Source organism: Lithobates pipiens, unplaced genomic scaffold, assembly GCF_037356315.1.
Source record: "Lithobates pipiens isolate NorthernLeopardFrog02 unplaced genomic scaffold, aLitPip1_a1.2 Scaffold_22, whole genome shotgun sequence".
NCBI classification, from domain to species: Eukaryota; Metazoa; Chordata; class Amphibia; order Anura; family Ranidae; genus Lithobates; species Lithobates pipiens.
The window spans coordinates 201,941,352-201,960,800 of record NW_027507784.1 but is presented as its reverse complement, the minus strand read 5'-3'; the positions used below and the strand labels follow the sequence as shown (position 1 = coordinate 201,960,800).

Sequence of the window (19,449 nt, the reverse complement as noted above, 5' to 3'; positions counted from 1 at the left end):
ATATTGTATGTTCAAAAAGAGGGGTTTATTAAACAGTTTCCAAAATACACACTCACCATACAGAAGAAAAAACTTGCATGTAAATCTATATAAAAACAGAGCAGGCCAACCTCGGTGGGCGTCAATGTCACATGATCCAGGTGTATATGTTTAGGATCCCGAGAAACCCCCTTGTGTGCCTGCTGGGTGCCCTGGAAAAGGAATCCATAACACCACAATCTCAGACTGCTGTATACTAGACATGTGCAGAGTAAAATATTCTGTTTCGGAATTTCGTTTTCGTCTGAAAAATTAATTTATTTAGTTACTCCCGAAATTTGTTTTTATTTATTTCGTTTTTCGTTCAAAAATTGCATTTGTCCGAAAATCCACATGAATTACGGTCAAATCTGTCTTTGAAGGCTTATGGTGTCTGTCAAATGTATAAAGAAGATTCAACAGAGCTAGTATATAGCATACTGTGAACTTTAAAACCCTATTAAAGTCTATGGGACTCCAACATTCAAAATCTAAAGTGCTAATTTTAAAGGCTAATATGCAAGTTACTGTCCTAAAAAGTGTTTGGGGACCTGGGTCCTGCCCCAGGGGACATGTATCAATGCAAAAAAAAGTTTTAAAAATGGCAGTTTTTTCGGGAGCAGTGATTTTAATAATTATTAAAGTGAAACAATAAAAGTGTAATATTCCTTTACATTTCATACCTGGGGGGTGTCTATAGTATGCCTGTGAAGGGGCACATGTTTCTGGTGCTTAGAACTGTCCCTGCACAAAGTGTCATTTATACAGGAAAAAAAGTCCTTTAAAATCACTCGCAGCTATTATGAATTGTCGGCTCCGTAATACAGAGAACACTCATTGAAAGTCATTGATAAAATAAACAAATAAATAAATAAAGCGTGGGGGTCCCCCGAATTCAATTACCAGGCCCTTCAGGTCTGGTATGGATATTAAGGGGAACCCCGCGTCAAATTAAAAAAAAATTGATGTGGGGTCCCCCTAAAAATCCATACCAGACCCTTTATCCGAGCGTGCAACCTGGCAGGCCACAGGAAAAGAGGGGTGGACAAGAGAGCGGCCCCCCTCCCTCCTGAACTGTACCAGGCCACATGCCCTCAACATTGGGAGGATGCTTTGGGGGTCTGTGACCCCTCAAAGCACCTTATCCCCATGTTGATGTGGAGAATGGCCTCATCCCCACAACTCTGGCCGGTGGTTGTGGGGGTCTGCGGGCGGGGGGCTTATCAGAATCTGGAAGCTCCCTTTAACAAGGGGACCCCCAGATCCCGCCCCCCTGTTTGAAATGGTAAGGGGGTACAAAAGTAAAGTTGAGGGCATGTGACCTGGTACGGTTCAGGAGGGAGGGGGCGCTCTCTCTTCCCCCCCTCTTTTCCTGTGGCCTGCCAGGTTGCATGCTCGGATAAAGGGTCTGGTATGGATTTTTAGGGGGACCCCCACGTCTATTTTTTTTAAAATTTGACGCGGGGTTCCCCTTAATATCCATACCAGACCTGAAGGGTCAACCATCAGGGGACAAAGCAAGACTTCCAGGACTCTTTGCATGACTCCAGGACTCTGTTCTTCTTTGCACTGAAGATAGCTCTTAATGACAATGGCTGTATGTTTGGTTGTTGTTGTCCTGCTGCAGAATACATTTGGGGCCGATCACACACCTCCCTGGTGATATGGCATGATGGATAAGTATCTGCCTGTATTCATCAGCATTGAGAACACCATTTATTCTGACCAAATTTTTAACTCTATTTGCAGCAATGCAGCCCCAAGGTGGCAAAGAACCTCCAAAGTGCTTCAATGTTGTCTGTGAACACTCATTATTGTATCACTCTCCAGCCCTTTGCAAACAAACTGCCTCCTCCTACAGACAAATATTTCACATTTTGACTCATCAGTCCAGAGGACCTGTTGCCATTTTTCTGCAGACTATTTCCTATGTTTTTCTGCATAGTTGAGTAATTTTTTTCCATGTCAATGTTATGAATTTTTGGCCACAGTTCCCTCGTGAAGACCATTTCTGGCCAGATATCTCCGGACAGTAGATAAGCGTACCTGGGTCCCACTGGTTTCTACCAGTTCTGTGATAATGGAACTGCTGGACATCTTCCAATGTAGAAGGGAAGTCTGTTGCTTTAAGTTCCCTTGGCTGACGACTGCACCTACAGTCCTCAGTAATGTCCATTTCTTTGTGCTTCTTCAAAAGAGCTCAAACAGCACATCTTGAAACCCCAGGCAACTTTAAAATCTTTACCTGGGAGAGACCGTATTTATATAGTATCACTACCTTGAGTCTTGTTGCTGTGTTCAGTCTTGCCATGGTATATGACCTGTGACATATGTCTTCCACAGTCTCATCTTAGTAGCAGAGTTTGGCAGTTCCTCATCCAGTTTTAAGCCTTCTACACATCTGTTTCTTTTTCAGTTAATGACTGTGTTTCAGCCTACATTAAATTAGTGATCATTAGCACCTGCTTCCTGTAATAGGTTAATCATACACCTGACTCTAATCCTACAAAATGCCTTAATTTGTACAAGTGTACAAAGTGTGCAAGTGTAAGAATTGATGCTGGTTTGAAGCCAAATGGCAAGTAATGACTTCATTTAGATTTCTGTTATGTTTGCTTACTTTAAAAAGAAACAAATTATATATATATATATATATATATATTTTTTTTTAAGGCATTCTTACTTTACAGCATTTATTCACTCAAGCCTAGAACTTAAATATTTCTTACCTTGCTGTTTCTAAGAGAAAGGTGTCATGGCTGATTCTGGGAATTTCTGGACAGTTTTTGTCACCACTAGGGATGAGCTGAACACCCCCCGGTTCGGTTCGCACCAGAACTTTCGAACAGACCCCAAATTCGTACGAACTTTAGAACCACATTGAAGTCTATGGGACTCGAACGTTTGAAATTAAAAGTGCTAATTTTAACGGCTAATATGCAAGATACTGTCCTAAAAAGGGTTTGGGAACCTGGCTCCTGCCCCAGGGGACATGGGTCAATGCCTAAAATGTTTTTAAAAATGTCAGTTTTGGCGGGAGCACTGATTTTAATGATGATTAAAGTGAAAAAAAGTGAAATATTCCTTTAAATATGGTGCCTGGGGGGTGTCTGTAGTATGCCTGTGAAGTGCCACATGTCTCCCGTGTTTAGAACAGTCCCTGCACAAAACGACATTAAACGGAAATAACATTATTTAAAACTGCTTGCGGTTTTAATGTTATATCTGGTTCCTGCAATATGATTGAAAATGGCATGGGTAGCCCTCCCTGCCCATTACCAGCCCCTTTGGGTCTTGTACGCATATTAAGGGGAACCTAGTACCCATATTAAAAAAAGGAAATGTGTGTGGCCCCCAGGACCTATATACTCATAACAGCAGTATACAGGCGGTACAAACAAGGCAGGGACTGTGTAGGTTTGTTGTGTTAAGTTGAATCTGTTTGTAATTTTCAACTGGTACATTTTTAAAGTGTAGCTCCAGTCAAAAAAACTATTTTTAAGCTTTTTGGAAAACATAGGGAAGAGTTATCACCCCTGTATAATTTGTTTTGTCGTCCATCTTTTTTCATCTCACTTTCTGTTGTCTCCTTCCATTTGCAAGTAGGAGATGTTTGTAAGTTGGATGTTTGAAAGTAGGGGCCTGCCCTATATGCTCTGCAGAAATGGCGGAACAAGGTGTTGGTTTTGCCACAACATTGTAAGCCCTGAAAGTGACTCTTGGTGGGCACTGGAGCGCCCTGCTGTGAACGATTATATCAAGAATTGTAATTACATGCCATTGTTGAACAGTGGTAGAAAAATTGGGCCTTTGGTGGTTGTGGTGCTGGTGCCACAACACTATAAGTCCTCACAGTTACTCTGGGTGGGCACAGGAATGGGCCCTCCTGTGAAATATTATATCAAGAATTGTAATTACATGTCCCTGTTAAACAGGGGCAGACACATTGGGCCTTAGGCACTGGTGCTGGTGCCAAGACACTGCAACCTCTCCCATATACTCTAGTTTTATTGCAGGAATTAGCCCTGCTGCAAAGCATTGCATCAAAAATTGTAATTAAACGCCCATGTTAAACAGGGGCAGAAAGGGGCGTGGCCGGCAGCTGAGGAGTATGGCCGCGTAGTTAGAGAGCTCCGTCCACCGCAACATTCCGGAGCTTATCACCGCATACCTGGGCCTCGTTTCACAGCACTTCTTACCTTTCCGGGACCGGGTGACCGAGGAGATCATGTCCAGACGCAGAAAAGAGGCCAAGAGACTGAGCAGGATGACGGACTTCTACCGCCAGCCCCGCAGTGTACAGGCCCAAGATGGCGCCGGTAAGCAGCATGTCAGGGAACGTGACGCACAGGCAGAGGAGCATTCCGCCGTCGCCGAGTATAGGCAGCCCCGCTCAGGATCATCCCCGGGGAATAAGCTGACTTCACCAGCGGCGTCCTCCACCTCCAGCCCAGTGAAAGCAAAGCAACCCCATTTGCAGGAGAGGGAGGAGGAGGACTTTGGTAACGCTTCCCTAAACGATACCAGGGAACTACAGGACTCCATCTTGGAATTCCCCACCAGTAACCAACCTGTGATTGATACCACATTAAAGGACATGCTAGTGTCTCTCCACAGCACGCTATACGCTGACATATTGTCTCTTGCAAGTAGTTTTAAAGCAGAGGTCAAAGCGGTGGGTGACAGGGTCTCTCATATAGAACACAAGATGGGTGAATTTGCAGGAACTATTAATGAAGTTATCGATGCCCATAATGAGAGGGATGATGAGCTTACTTTGATGAAAGAAAAATTGGCCGACCTTGAAGACCGTTCAAGGAGAAATAATATAAAGATCCGCGGGATCCCAGAATCAGTCAAACCAACAGAGTTGCAAGCTCACTTCCAAAAAATTTTGCAGGAAGCTTTACCGGATGCCTCTGTGTATGATCTCGCTATTGATCGGATCCACAGGCTACCCAAGCCCAAACATATTCCGGATCATTTGCCCAGAGACACAATTGCCAGAATTCACTTCTTTCAAACCAAGGACAAATTTCTTCTGCAAGTAAGAAACCCTGAAAACTTACCAGAATCAGCTCAAGGTCTGTCTTTCTTCCCTGACCTATCTGCTTTCACAATGCAAAGGCCGCGAAATATGGCGACTATTACGAAACCTCTACGGAATCACCGTATCCCCTACAAGTGGGCATACCCGGCTAAACTTTTGGTTTCCTATGAAGGGAAGACTTTTACAATCAAATCAGTGGCAGAGGGCATGCGTCTTCTGAGCGACTGGTGTATTTTTCCAAGGGAAGAAGATACTCACTCTGCGGGTTCATCCCCACGTCCAGGTTCCCCCACCTGGTCCAGGCCCGACACTAAGTGATGACCCAGGTACTCATTCTAGTATTTCAATTTAGAGCTCCGGAACTTGGTGGAATTTCTTGCTCTTTATAAGCCCTCCGTTGTTTAAGGGTATTTTCCCTACAGATTCTTTGAATCGCCTGTTTTTACTCCTGTTTCTTTTTTTTTCTCTCTCCCTGTTCTTGTTTTTTTTTATTGACTGCTTTTGTTTGCGCACTTCCTGGTGCGCAAAGTGTGGAACATTCCAAAGCAACGCCTCTACGGTAGGCCAACGGATCATCTGTACGCATATATGCAGTACCGTTCCTGGGGACCATTTTCAATGACGGATTGTCTCTCCTTTATTTTGTTCTGTTTTTTGTTTGTTTGTGTTCTCCTTGTTGGGTGCAAACTCCTTGGATCGGGCCAACATTAATTTAGTGAGGTTTGATATCTTTGCTATTGGTTGCTGTCAATCTGACCTGTTGAGTAGACTCCTGTCCCGGAGATCTACAAAATGGGCTTCAAGATTACTTCATTCAATGTCAGGGGGCTGAACAGCCCGCAGAAACGTGGGCTACTTTGGAAAGAGGCGAGGAGGCTGCGGAGTGATGTCCTGTGTTTGCAGGAAACACATTTCCGCAGTTCCAAGCATCCGCAACTACAAAGCTCCCACTATCCAACAGCTTACTATTCCAATGCACAAAAGAAACACAGAGGAGTGGCAATTTTGATAAGTAATTCAATCTCATTTAAATGCATCCATGTTGAATCTGACCAGTCTGGTAGATATATTATTTTGATAGGGGAAATTTAACAACGTTGCCTATACCTTTATTAATGTGTACCTGCCTAATACCAAGCAACTCTCCTTTTTACGTAAGGTGTGGAAAAAGGTGAATGCAGTGCGCAAGGGGTATCTGATTTTGTGAGGGGACTTCAATGCTGTTCCCAATCATTCTCTAGATGTTTCTCCAAACCCTCCTAGAGCAAGAGACAGGGTTACCCTTGCACGCTTCATGGCCTCAGAAAGTTTGTTCGATGTGTGGAGGTGCCAGCACTCCACAGAACGCGATTACTCTTATTATTCTACTGTGCATAAATCTTATTCAAGAATAGATGTTTTTTTGCTTGATAAATTCTTGCTCCAAAAAATCAGCTCTTCCTCTATCCATAATATTACGTGGTCAGACCATGCTCCGATATCCATTGAGGTGGAGGGGTGGCGCACAGAAACGAGGGCAAAAAGATGGAAAAATGACACATATTTATTTTCTCACCCGAAATTTAAAGCAGAGATCGCAGCTGAACTATGTGTTTTTTTTTAGCTCAACGCCCCATCGGTGACAGACCCTTTCATTCTATGGAACTCTCACAAGGCTTTTGTGGGGGGCATCCTCATTAAAATGAGCAGCTCGGCTAGAAAACAATCTAGCATGAAGGTGCAATCCCTTATTTCCCAAATTGAGCACTTGGATTCAGTGAACAAACAAACCCCAGATACCTCTATAGGCAATCAATTAGATAACTTGAGACACGAGTTACGCCTATTGTTGATTTCACGACAGAATAGATCACTTGCAAATTGGAAAGCTAGGTCATACCAACAAGGCAACCGGGCAGGAAAACTTCTAGCCAGGCAAATAAAAGAGAGATCGGTTCAACAGAAAATCCCCTTTATTTACCACCCCGAAACTGGTTCTAAATTGTCCAATCCTAAAGATATTGCGAACGCATTCAGCGATTACTACAACGCCCTCTACAATTTAAAAGACGATTCGTCCATCTCACAACCCTCCCCTGCTGTGATACAGGAATTTTTGGAGAAAATTTCTCTCCCTAAAATAACTCAACCACAACTAGATGTCTTAAATGAACCGATTTCTTTGGGTGAGCTATCTAAAACGATTCTGGCCTTGCCTTTAAATAAATCACCGGGCCCTGACGGATTCTCGGCGGAATATTATAAGGCATTCTACCCAATTTTGGGTGGGTACCTTCTTGACACCTTTAGGAAAGCCACCATAGACTCCTCGTTCCCGTCGGAAATGCTATCCGCCACAATAGTGACACTTCCAAAACCGGGTAAATCCCCAGATAAACCTCAGAACTTCAGGCCCATATCTTTATTAAATGTGGACCTGAAGGTCTTTGCAAAAATTTTGGCAAACCGGTTATCTAGTATTCTCTCCACACTGATCAGGAATGATCAGGTGGGCTTTATCCCGGGGCGTCAGGCACCGGATGCAACCAGGAGGATCCTTAATTTAATCCATGCAGCCGAAACATCTGGGGTCCCTTCTCTGCTTCTGACTCTAGATGCAGAGAAGGCTTTTGATAGGGTCCACTGGGGGTATTTGGGTCAGGTGCTAGATAAATTTGGTATCTTGGGAACTATCAATTCAGCCATCTCTGCTTTATACTCAACGCCCTCTGCCATGGTCTATACTGAAGGCATGTTTTCCAACTCCTTCTACATTACAAATGGCACTCGTCAGGGGTGCCCGTTGTCACCCCTGATCTTTGCCCTCCTGATGGAACCCCTAGCAGAAACGATCCGCACACATCCTCAAATAGCCGGTATTACGACAACCAAACTTACACATTCTATCACGTTATTTGCAGACGACGTTATTTTGACCCTAAAACGTCCCTTTTCCTCCCTACAAGCAGTACATGATACCCTTGCACAATTTAATAAAATATCGTACTATAAGGTGAATTCTTCAAAATCTAATATTTTAGCTATCAATGTCACTGAACAAACCAAATCGCTTCTGGTGAAGCGATTCCCATACCCTTGGTCTGCTGACCCCATCCAATACTTGGGAATATATCTAACATCGCCTAGTTCCAACACTTTTAAGGTAAATTTTCCGCCCCTCTTATCATCTATACAACAGGAACTTACAAGGCTGAAAAAGTTTTACTTATCATGGATGGGCAGATTGGCGGCCTATAAAATGCTAATTCTTCCAAAGCTACTGTACTACTTTAGGGCCTTGCCAATTGCCATCCCTATGTCATTCTTTACTTCAGCCCAATCACAGCTACATAAATTCGTCTGGGGGGACAAAAAACCCAGATGCCCATATTCTTATCTACTTAGGAAGAGGGATGTTGGCGGCATGGGTTTGCCTGTTTTAAAGGACTATTATGTGGCGAGTTTACTAGAACAAATGAAATTTTGGATATGTCCCCCGGTGGAGAAACAGTGGGTCTTGATTGAAGGCTCTTGGCTTCTACCCGCTACGCCATACTCCACACTATTGGCTTCCTCTTTTACCACCAAGACTTTTAAGTCGGCCTTCCCTATAGTGCAACTGGTTATGGACATATGGAAGGGCTTTTTGAGGGATGGGGCGTTACTCCACCCCTCGATTGATATCTCTATCCCCCTCTCATCCATGTGCACACACGTTCCGGATTTGGATTTGGGGGTTTGGGAGAAGTCTGGTATTACATTGATCTCAGATTTGTTGGAATGTGGCAAACCCCTTTCCTTTGAGTCACTTATGCATAAATTTGAATTACCTGGGTCGGAATATTTTACTTATAGACGATTAGTCTCGTTCCTGTCTCAGCACCAGGGTTCAGTCATTTCAATTCCGCGTCAAGCGTGGGCGTTCTGGTCTGATGTGTCTAAAGTTAAAGGGGGAATTTCTTTATTTTATAATTTACTGCAAAATAAGAGCTGCTTTGTGAAATTCTCCCCCCTTCATAAATGGGAAAACGACCTCTCTGCGAAGTTCACAGACGATCAGTGGAGGACCGCTATTAAAAGTAACGGCAGATACATCAGATCGGTTACGCATTGGGAAGTCTCACAAAAAGTCCTACTCAGGTGGTATTACACCCCGTACATCACGGCAAAATTCACCCAGGGCAGTTCAAATACATGCTGGAGAGGGTGTGGTAGGGTGGGCACTTTGTGCCACATGTTGTGGGAATGCCCCCTCATCAGAGGCTTCTGAAGAGGGGTGTTCTCCGTGGTTTCCAGAGTGACTGGTATTCTAAGTGTGGGATCCCCAGAGTTGGCGTTGTTGAGTTTAACTATTGATCAATTCCCACCATCCTTGAGATTGATAGTGGTCCAGATACTGTCTACAGCTAGACTACTGATAGCAAAATATGGGTAAAACCCCTGTCCTCCTAGCAAGGGGGAATTGGTCAGAAGAATTGATGAAACGTATAAGCATGAGCAGCTACTGGCTAGTATGGAAGGAAAATACTCAAATTTCTGTTTTCAATGGTCCCCATGGTCTACCATAAGGAAATTTGATTGATTTGTTATATTTTTTTTCTGTTGTTTTCATTTACGGTGTTAAAAATCACCGTTACTTACCTGTTTTTTCTCTGTATTCTTTGAAAATTGTTACTTTTGTTATAAAACAAACAAGGGGCTTGTTACCCTCTGGCGCCAAGTGGGCCACAGTGTACAACTCTATTAATATGATGTAGACTGTAAATTGACACATGTATGTTTGCCATTGTTACCAAATGTCTGCCTTTTCTGTACACATTGCAAGCCTTTCAATAAAAATATATATAAAAAAAAAAAACAGGGGCAGAAAAATTGGGCCTTAGGCACTGGTGCTGGTGGCACGACACTGCAACCTCTCCCATATACTCTAGGTTTATTGCAGGAATTAGCCCTGCTGCAAAGCATTGCATCAAAAATTGTAATTAAATGCCCCTGTTAAACAGGGGCAGAAAAATTGGGCTGATGGCATCACCCAGAACCAGAAATGTTCTTCCAACATATCAGCGGAGGAGGAAGAGGATAGACAATCAACATAACAGGACAATCACTCAGCATCATCATAGGCAGTCTTGAAGGGATGTGATATTTCAAAAAAAATTATTCGGTTACATCAGCTTCAGGTGCTTGGTAGCTAGTGGTGATCCAAGACTGATTCATCTTGATGAAGGTCAGTCGATCAACTGATTCGGTGGACAGGCGCACCCTGAGATCGGTAACAAAGCCACCAGCAGCACTGAAGGTGCGTTCCGAAAGAACGCTGGATGCAGGACAGGCCAGTAGCTCAATTGCATACTGTGCAAGCTCTGGCCAGTGATCCATCCTCAAGACCCAGTAAGCCAGAGGATTTTCGGAGGGAAAGGTGTCCAAGTCTGACCTTGCCCCTAGGTATTCCTGCACCATGTAAATCAGACGATGGCGATGGTTGCTGGAACCGATCATACCTTGGGGCTGCGGACTAAAAAATTGACTGAAAGCATCAGTCAGACGGCCACCTTCTCCACCGCTCCTTCTGACCGATGCCTCAGCAACACGTTGTCCAGGACCAGGAGTTTGTAACCTCCCAGTCTCTGGGAACGCGTTGCACAGACCTTTCTGCAAGGCCTCCCGGAGATGTCTCATCCTCTGCTCCCTCTGCGATGGCAAGATAAGGTCGGCAACCTTACCCTTGTACCGTGGATCAAGGAGAGTGGCCAGCCAGTAATGGTCCCTCTCCTTGATCCGAAGAATACGAGGATCCTTCCGCAGGCTTTGCAGGATCAGGGAGGCCATGCAGCGTAGGTTAGCTGAGGCATTCGGTCCGGAGTCCTCTGGGTCACTAAGGACAAAATGATCCGCAGCTACCTCCTCCCAGCCACATACAAGTCCATGTGTTTCTTGGGACTGTAAATCATCCCTACAAGACTGCTGCTGCTGCTGCTGATGCTGAGTGCCAGCCTCCACCTCCATGCTGACACAATCATCCTTCTCCTCCTCTTCCTCCTCCTCATCCTCTTCCTGTGTGATCGGTGGCACAGCAGGAACACTGTCTGGATAAAGGGGGCCTTGAGAGGCAAGGAAGTCCTCCTCTTCCTGCCTCTGTTCTGCCTCAAGTGCCCTGTCCATTATTCCTTGCAGCGTATGCTCCAAGAGGTGGACAAGAGGTACAGTGTCACTGATGCATGCACTGTCACTGCTCACCATCCTTGTGGCCTCCTCAAACGGTGACAGGACAGTGCATGCATCCCTGATCATGCCCCACTGGCGTGGTGAGAAAAAAACCGAGGTCCCCTGACCCTGTCCTGGTGCCGTAGTCGCACAGGTACTCATTGATGGCCCTCTGCTGTGTGTGAAGCCACTGCAGCATGGCCAACGTTGAGTTCCACCTGGTGGGCATGTCACATATAAGGCGGTTCTTGGGCAGGTTCAACTCCTTTTGGAGCTCAGCCAGCCGAGCACAGGCATTAAATGATCAGCGGAAATGCACACAGACTTTCCTGGCCTGCTTCAGGACATCCTGTAAGCCGGGGTACCTGCCCAAGAACCGCTGCACCACCAGGTTAAGGACGTGAGCTACACAGGGCACATGGGTCAGTTGTCATTGTCAGAGGGCGGAGAGGAGGTTGGTGCCATTGTCGCAAACCACCATTCTTGGCTTAAGCTGGCGTGGCGTCAACCACCTCTCGGCCTGCCCCTGCAGAGCTGACAAAACATCCGCCCCAGTGTGGTTCCTGTCCCCCAAACAAACCAGTGCAAGCACGGCATGGCATCGTTTTGCCTGCATACTTGCGTAGCCCCTGGAACGCCTACGGAGCACCACTGATTCTGAGGACAGAGCACTGGAAGAGGCCATGGAGGAAGAAGAAGAGGAGGGGTGGAGGAGAGAGGTGTGTCACAACCAATAGTAGCATTTTGGAGGCGTGGTGGCGGAACAACCTCCAACACTACTGCACCTTGTCCTGCATCCTTCCCAGCTGCCAGAAGAGTGACCCAATGGGCCGTGAAAGACAGGTAACGTCCCTGTCCATGCCTGCTGGACCATGAGTCAGCGGTAAAATGCACCTTACCGCTGACTGCCCTGTCCAGCGAGGCAAGGACATTGCCTTCCACATGCCGGTAGAGAGCCGGAATCGCCTTCTGTTAGAAAAAGTGGCGTTTGGGGACCTGCCACTGAGGAACCGCACATTGTACAAACTCACGGAAGGGGGCCGAGTCTACCAACTGAAAAGGCAGCAGTTGAAGTGCTAGCAATTTAGCCAAGCTAGCATTCAACCGCTGGGCATGTGGATGGCTGGGAGTGAACTTCTTTCGCTGGTCCAGTAGCTGGGGCAGGGACATTTGCCTGCTATAATCGGACGTGGGTGTACTACTAGCAGAGTGCCCGGAAGCACTTGGCTGTGACACACCTAATTCTACACCTTCATTCCTCTCAGAGCAGGTTTCAGAGAGGATTGAAGGTCTAGTGGGGTTGGAGATGCCAGCTGATGAGGAGCAAGGAGAGGTCCGCTTTGTTCTTTGGTGTGGGTCTTTGAGGTACACTTGCCAACGAGCTGCATGGCAGGTCAACATATGTCTGGTCAAGCATGTGGTGCCCAAGCGGCTGATGTTTTGGCCATGCGAGATACGCTTGAGACAAATGTTGCAAATAGCAGCGATGCGATCTGATGCACTCGTCTCAAAAAAGGCCCACACCAAAGAACTTTTAGAATAACGTGCAGAGGCAGCGTCCTGCACAGGCGGAGCTCTGCGGTGTGATTCAGTCAGTGTGCTGCCCCTAAGCTGGCCCCCGGAGGGCATCCTGCCTCGTTGGACATGTACCTCCTCCTCCTCCTCCTCCTCCTCTCTCCTACCATGCACCCACGTGGAGTCAGTGCCCTCATCATCCCATCCCTATTCATCTCTGTAGCAAACCTGGCAGTATGCTGCAGCTTGTGGAACATGACTGCCAGATTGCTGTCCTTCTTGAGCATCCCCTCTCTCTGCATTCACGCTACTGCCTTCCTCTAGCTGAGTGTCAACATCAGAGCCTACAAAACACTGGGCATCCTCCTGGAGCATGTACCCAACACTGTGCTCAAAGAGTTCAGGAAACTCCTCAGGAGGATGTGGTGGGTCTAGGGAAGGAGTCACTGATGATGACATTGAGACGAGGGAAGACGATGCGTTGGCAGCTGCTTTGCTAGTACCCTGAGACTGGGTGAGAGAGGATGAGGAGGATGAAGAGGGCTTGGTCATCCACTCTACCAAGTCGTTGGCATGTTGCGGTTCAACATGTCCAGCTACCGAAAAGAAGGACTAGCGTGTCCCATGGCCACGTGCTGATGACAATGCACCGTGTCCACGACCAGCACTGTTGTCTCTAGACACAGAGCCTGCTTGCCCTCTTTTATCGGCTCGCGCCTGTCTGCCTCTCCTTGCTGGCCTTCCAGACATGGTAATGGCCTGAAGGGAGTTAGGTAAAACAGCAGTTGGGTAGTGTATATTGTGCTGGAGGCACACAACACCCACTAACTCCTGCAGATGCCTTTATTATAGAACACCAGAAATAAAGGGGTATACTGTACTGGAGGCACACAACACCCACTAAGCCCTGCAGATGGCTCTATTAGAGAACAGCAATAAAGGGTAGATACAGGTGTATATTGTGCTGGAGGCACACAACACCCACTAACTCCTGCAGATGCCTTTATTATAGAACACCAGAGATAAAGGGGTATACTGTACTGGAGGCACACAACACCCACTAAGCCCTGCAGATGGCTCTATTAGAGAACAGCAATAAAGGGTAGATACAGGTGTATATTGTGCTGGAGGCACAAAACACTCACTAACTCCTGCAGATGCCTTTATTATAGAACACCAGAGATAAAGGGGTATATACAGATGTATACTGTGCTGTGCTGGAGGCACACACAACTTCCAATAACTCCTGCAGATGGCAGATGGCTCAAATAGAGAAGAGCTATGTAGGTGGATATAGCGGTGTGTACTGGGTACAGAGCACGCAGACAGCACGCACAAGCTCCTAACACTACTGACTGCAAGCTCTATTATAAAAGATAGATCACTAGCTATATAGGTGAGGTGAATATAGCGGTGTATACTGTGGTCAGGGCACTCAGACAACAACCACTACAGAAGAGCAAGATCGAAAATCGGCCGATAACGATCGGTGTATACTGTGTTGAAGGTACACAGAACACCCACTAACTGCTTCAGACGCCAACACACTACACAAGACCGCCGTGCTGGCGGCCTTATATAGTGTGGGGCGTGAGCTATGATTGGCCACAGGCATCCTGCCTGTGGCCAATCATGGCTCTCCTTGCTGCTGGCGCTGTGATTGGCCAAGCATGAGGGGTCACAGTGCATGCTTGGCCAATCATGAGCTAGCAATGCACTGCGATGACGCAGTGCATTGTGGGCCGTGAGCGCCACATGAATTTGGCGCGAACGGCCCATAATGTTCGGAATTCGCCGAACGGGCGAACAGCCAATGTTCGAGTCGAACGTATGTTCGACTCGAACACGAAGCTCATCCCTAGTCACCACACAGAGGGATGGGTAACAGCCAGGAAGCAAAGCCCTCCCGATGTCAGTTCAGCAGAGGAGAAGGTCTAACCAGCATGTTTTTACGTTAAATTAAACATGTAACAGAATAGGTAGGTTTTATTCCAACTTGGCTGCAAAAGTGTTCTTCTTATCAATCATTCAAACAAACACACACATGCGCATATATGAAAATTAGTTTTCACTTTGAAAAGTGGATGCTCTTTGCAAATATTAAATCACCTGCAGGAAAAAAAATGCATTTTTGCTCTCACATGATTGAATGATTTATGTGAACCTGGATCCTCCTTTTTGTCTAATTTAAGTGCATATTAACAATGTAAAGTGTACGTTCACTTCGCTAAGTGAATAGTCTCTATTCCTTTAGTAAATCAGCCCAAATGAGTTTAGGTACTTACTCCAAACATTTGTCTAAGATCTGGATCTCTAAACCTGAAAGGAATATTTGAAACATGGAGTCTCTTCGGCTGTGTTTTGTTTTCTGTGTTTTCTGAAGACTGTGTCTGTTGTTGGCCATCAGTCTGTGCTGAATCATCTGTTTGCTGAATAGAAAAGAAAAAGATTTAATGAACTGTAATTGTTAATCACATTTTTTCCAGAAATTCAACAGCATGGATACATTTCAAAATCATAGACAAAATGAATAAAAACAAATGCAATTTTTTGTAAAATAAAGCTTGCAAAATGCTTTGCTTTATATTTATGCACTATGAACATATTACACATAGCTTTACACAAAATATTTACACATTTACATGCCAATGAAACATCTCCTTTTTTCACAACATCTAACTAATATAATTCTGACTTTACACAAAAGGCAGAGTTACAGTATTATTTTACCTGTACAAATTATTTATACTTCTCTGGAAGAGACTCATAATTTATTAAATGTATCCCCAGGAAAAAAACTTTTTTAGTTTTTAATGGAAAAATAAATGGGCTAGACCCTCTGTCATCATTAGCAGTATTTCTTACATAGAAACTGAAAGGCCTTTTAAAAAAAAAAAAATTGAGGAGTAAATTTGCCCAGTGAAAGTACATGTACATTTATTATCTGCAAATGGGACAAAAAGTGAATGTTATTAGGTTGTAATGAAAAAAAGAACACACTACCAAAAAGGTTGGAGAGTGCTGCTCACCCCTAAAAATCGACAAAAAAGAACAGGGAACAAATTCCCCTGCAGTGGGGTTTTTAGGTAGCAAAAAAATAATAAATATAAGAGAATATTAAGTAAAAAAGATTTGAATATTTATTGATACATAAAAACGTATGGCACATTGGTTAAAAAATTAACTCCACTGGACAATTAATGAAAAATAATAAAGAGCAACATTAATAAGAAATGGGTGTACATATACAGACAACAATTTCACATGAACACTGTACGGAATTACAGACAGTGGGAATGTGACTGACGCGTTTCAACCCGCGATACGGGTCTTCTTCAGAGGGATTGTCTGCTATGAAAGGAGAACACCAAGTATATACATTGAAAGTTACTTCAATACAGTATAAGTATCTAGAATCCTAACATAATTACCGTAATTAAATAATTATTAGTAAGTTTCATAGTAATTGTCTGTAACATGTACTTTCACTGGGCAAATTTTTATGCAATTATTTTTGTAAATGCGCCCCTGAGGGTTACATATTTAATGCTGTCTGTGTCCCCGTTGGACATCACCCTATTTGTCCTGGTGACCATTGTCACTGGGAAAGAAAATAAGGCGTTGTCCTCAGAACAGGCAATAAAAAGATCACATTCAGGAGGGATATTCTAGGAACAGCTGTCTAACAGGTGAATTTCCCTCGCTTTCGGAAATTTCCTCTTAATTCATGTTGTGTCTCTGGGAGAGAAAGTGAACGAAAAGTATAATAATGTGACCTAGAGACTACATTAAGTGAGCAGTCTACCACGCCAGGTCAAGAAGTACATGAAGAATATAGCAGCGCTTTTTACAGTATTTTACAATACTGTACAAAGTGGCATGTTATATGCAAGATAATAGAACTATATTATGTGTCAACATATAAGATGACACTAAATGAGGGGGAGATTACAGTAAATCTAGATATGTTAACACCATATGGGTGGGAGTCAGCGTATCCCAGAATACTACCAAAAAAAAATATGGTGAAGAGACCTCAAGGAGAAAAAGTGGGTACTAAATGTCACCACAAGTTTATAACAAGATTATGTAAAAAAATATCTTTATTAGGGACTACAACATATTTTTTTTTTCTTAATTTCATAATCTTTATTCATTTTCAACATTCTTTTACATAATAAAAGCAAAAGAAACATTCTCTATAACACGTATAACACTTGTTTCACCCTTACAGATACAGTAATACTATAGAGCAGAATAAAACCTTTAGAAAACTTTCCTATCCATGATGTGTCAATAATTCTTCTATCTAACCCCTCTTTTCACTCATTGCTCAGATATTCCTCCTTCCCCTCCTACTTCCTCTCTCTCTACCCGTCCTCCTCCTCTCCCATGCCTCATTCTGGATATCTCATTCTATCCAACCAGGGTTTCCACATCTTTTTAAATTCTTTAAAATTTTCTCTCCTTAAATATATCACCCTCTCTTTCCATATTGTTTCCATGATTACTAGCTGCCAGTCCGCTGCTGAAGGGGCATTTTTTGCTTGCCACCTTTGAGCTAACAATTTTCTTGCCTGAAACAGACATCTCAGTATTGCTTTATTTATGTGTCGCAATCTTCCTATTGCTTCTCCCAGGCCCAGCACACATATCCTGGGATCCCCCTTGATCGCCACACCAAATGTTTCATTCAAGGTGATAACAATCTCTGACCAGTAGCGAAACAATTTTGGGCATCGCCAGAACATGTGTGCCAGGTCTCCAGACTCTTGGCATCTAGGGCATTTGTCATCTGCTCTGCGTCCAAAGCTAAACAGTCTTTTTGGTGTATAATAGGCTCTATGTAGCAGCATTAAGTGTGACATCTTCTGGGCAGGTGAGACTGAGATTGAGTAACCATCCTCCAGTATTTTCATCCACTGTTCGTCCGTAAATATTCCCAATTCCTCCTCCCATTTCCTTCTGCATTTAAACCTTTCTGGGCTTCCTATACTTCCTTCACATATGACTGGATATACATCCGCTATAAATCCTTTTGTCCTTACTGGGGCATTTAATCTGCTAAAAATAGGGGAGTTATTCCACACAGGACCTTGCCTATTAAATTGTTTCTCTAGAGCGTGTCTAATTTGAAGGTATTTATAAAATGATTGTTTTGATATATCAAACTCTGATCTTAAAGCGCTAAATGTTTTTAATATTTTCCCTGTGTATAACTGGGCCAACTTATCTATCCCTTTAACTTCCCATTCTTTATATCCCCCTATTTCTTCCATTTCCTGCAGGTTCCGGTTATCCCACAGTGGGGTATACTGAGTTAAGCCTCCCAGGCCTTTAATCGCCTTAACTGCCTTCCACACTTTTACTACTAATTTTATTGTAGGTATTTTTTTGTGGGGAAATGAATTTGCCTCCAGAGCTTCTACCATATTCTTATGGGTGGTCTCCATTAGTATTAGGGCCCTGTTAGTTCCCCCACCCATCTCCTCACTCATTCCCAAGTGTTGTAACTGAGCAGCTAAAAAGTAGCTCCTTGGGTGTGGAACTGCCATTCCTCCTTTTCTTGTAGGTGATTGCAAAGTTTGTAGAGCAATCCTAGATACTCCCCCTCTCCATATAAGTTCTCGAAATAATACCTCCATTTTCCTAAACTACAACATATTACAAAACAAATAGCAAAAAACAAATGATCACCTCCACCCACCACAAAAATGGCCTTGCCATAAAGGAGGTCATATCTTCCGGAGCTCAAGTGGTCAATTACTAATCTGTGCCCAATATTCTTAGCCTGTCTTAAGGTAACATTTTGTTTGGGGATACATACATTAATATAGCCATATTTCAGATGACGGCTGCACTGTGTTTTGAAATCAGGGCTGTTCAATGTATTTTTTCATTTTTCTCTTGAAAAAGTCAGAACATATATTTAGCTCTCTCTTTTAAGCAATTATAAGCTAATGTATTCTTGCAGCAGTGTCTCCCCCACCCCCACCCTGTCCAAATACACAGATCAGAGCTGCAGCCATTGGCTGTAAGTACTGATTGAAAGATGGTTTTCCAGCAGGACCATTTATTTGGCAGAAGCTGGTCTAAAGACCAGCTTCCGTTGAATAGACAGGGGTACACACAGGCCAAAATCTGTTTGGTTTCTGCTAAACTGGCTAATTTGCAGTCCGTGCATACCAAGCTTAAGTTTTGTATGGTTTAAAAATAAGAATAAATTAAAGCAATTGACTAAAAATGTTGCAGATTATATAATGAACATCGGGGGGGGCGTGGCCGACCGAGCGCTGTGATGGACGCCTGAGTCTACAGCTCCGCTCGTCCACCGGAGAGATTCGCTGTGTACGGAGCGCACCGGCAACCATCCACACCGACCAGCAGCGATCGTAGTGCCTTAACACCGAGGGGATGTCCCGGCGAAGGAAAACTACGCCGCAACCCCAGAAATTACAAGCTTTCTTCATGAACAGGCCGCGCGATCTGCCACAAGATGGCGGCGGCGCGAAACTGCCACACCATCCGCACCAGGCCGCAAGGCGCCACACGGACCAGGAAGGACAGGTAGCGGCTGCTACACGGCCCGGAGGGCACAGCAGCTCCACTTCAGGCTCCTCCAGCCCTACCACCCGGAGTCCGGTTAAGTCCAAGCCGCGGATGAGCTCCCCAGCTCCAAGCCT

The 19,449-nt window shown here is 44.5% G+C and overlaps 1 protein-coding gene across 9 annotated transcripts in view; it reads right to left on the bottom strand.

Annotated features, from left to right (window-relative positions):
• The window catches only part of RBFOX1 (RNA binding fox-1 homolog 1), a 1,314,070-nt gene that overhangs the window by 501,322 nt on the left and 793,299 nt on the right, over positions 1–19,449 (bottom strand). For all 9 annotated transcript variants that reach the window (XM_077448827.1, XM_077448822.1, XM_077448828.1 and 6 more), the window contains exon 3: positions 15,052–15,195. In XM_077448827.1, coding sequence (XP_077304953.1) covers positions 15,052–15,195 — 144 coding nt within the window. The remainder of the gene's footprint in view (positions 1–15,051; positions 15,196–19,449) is intronic.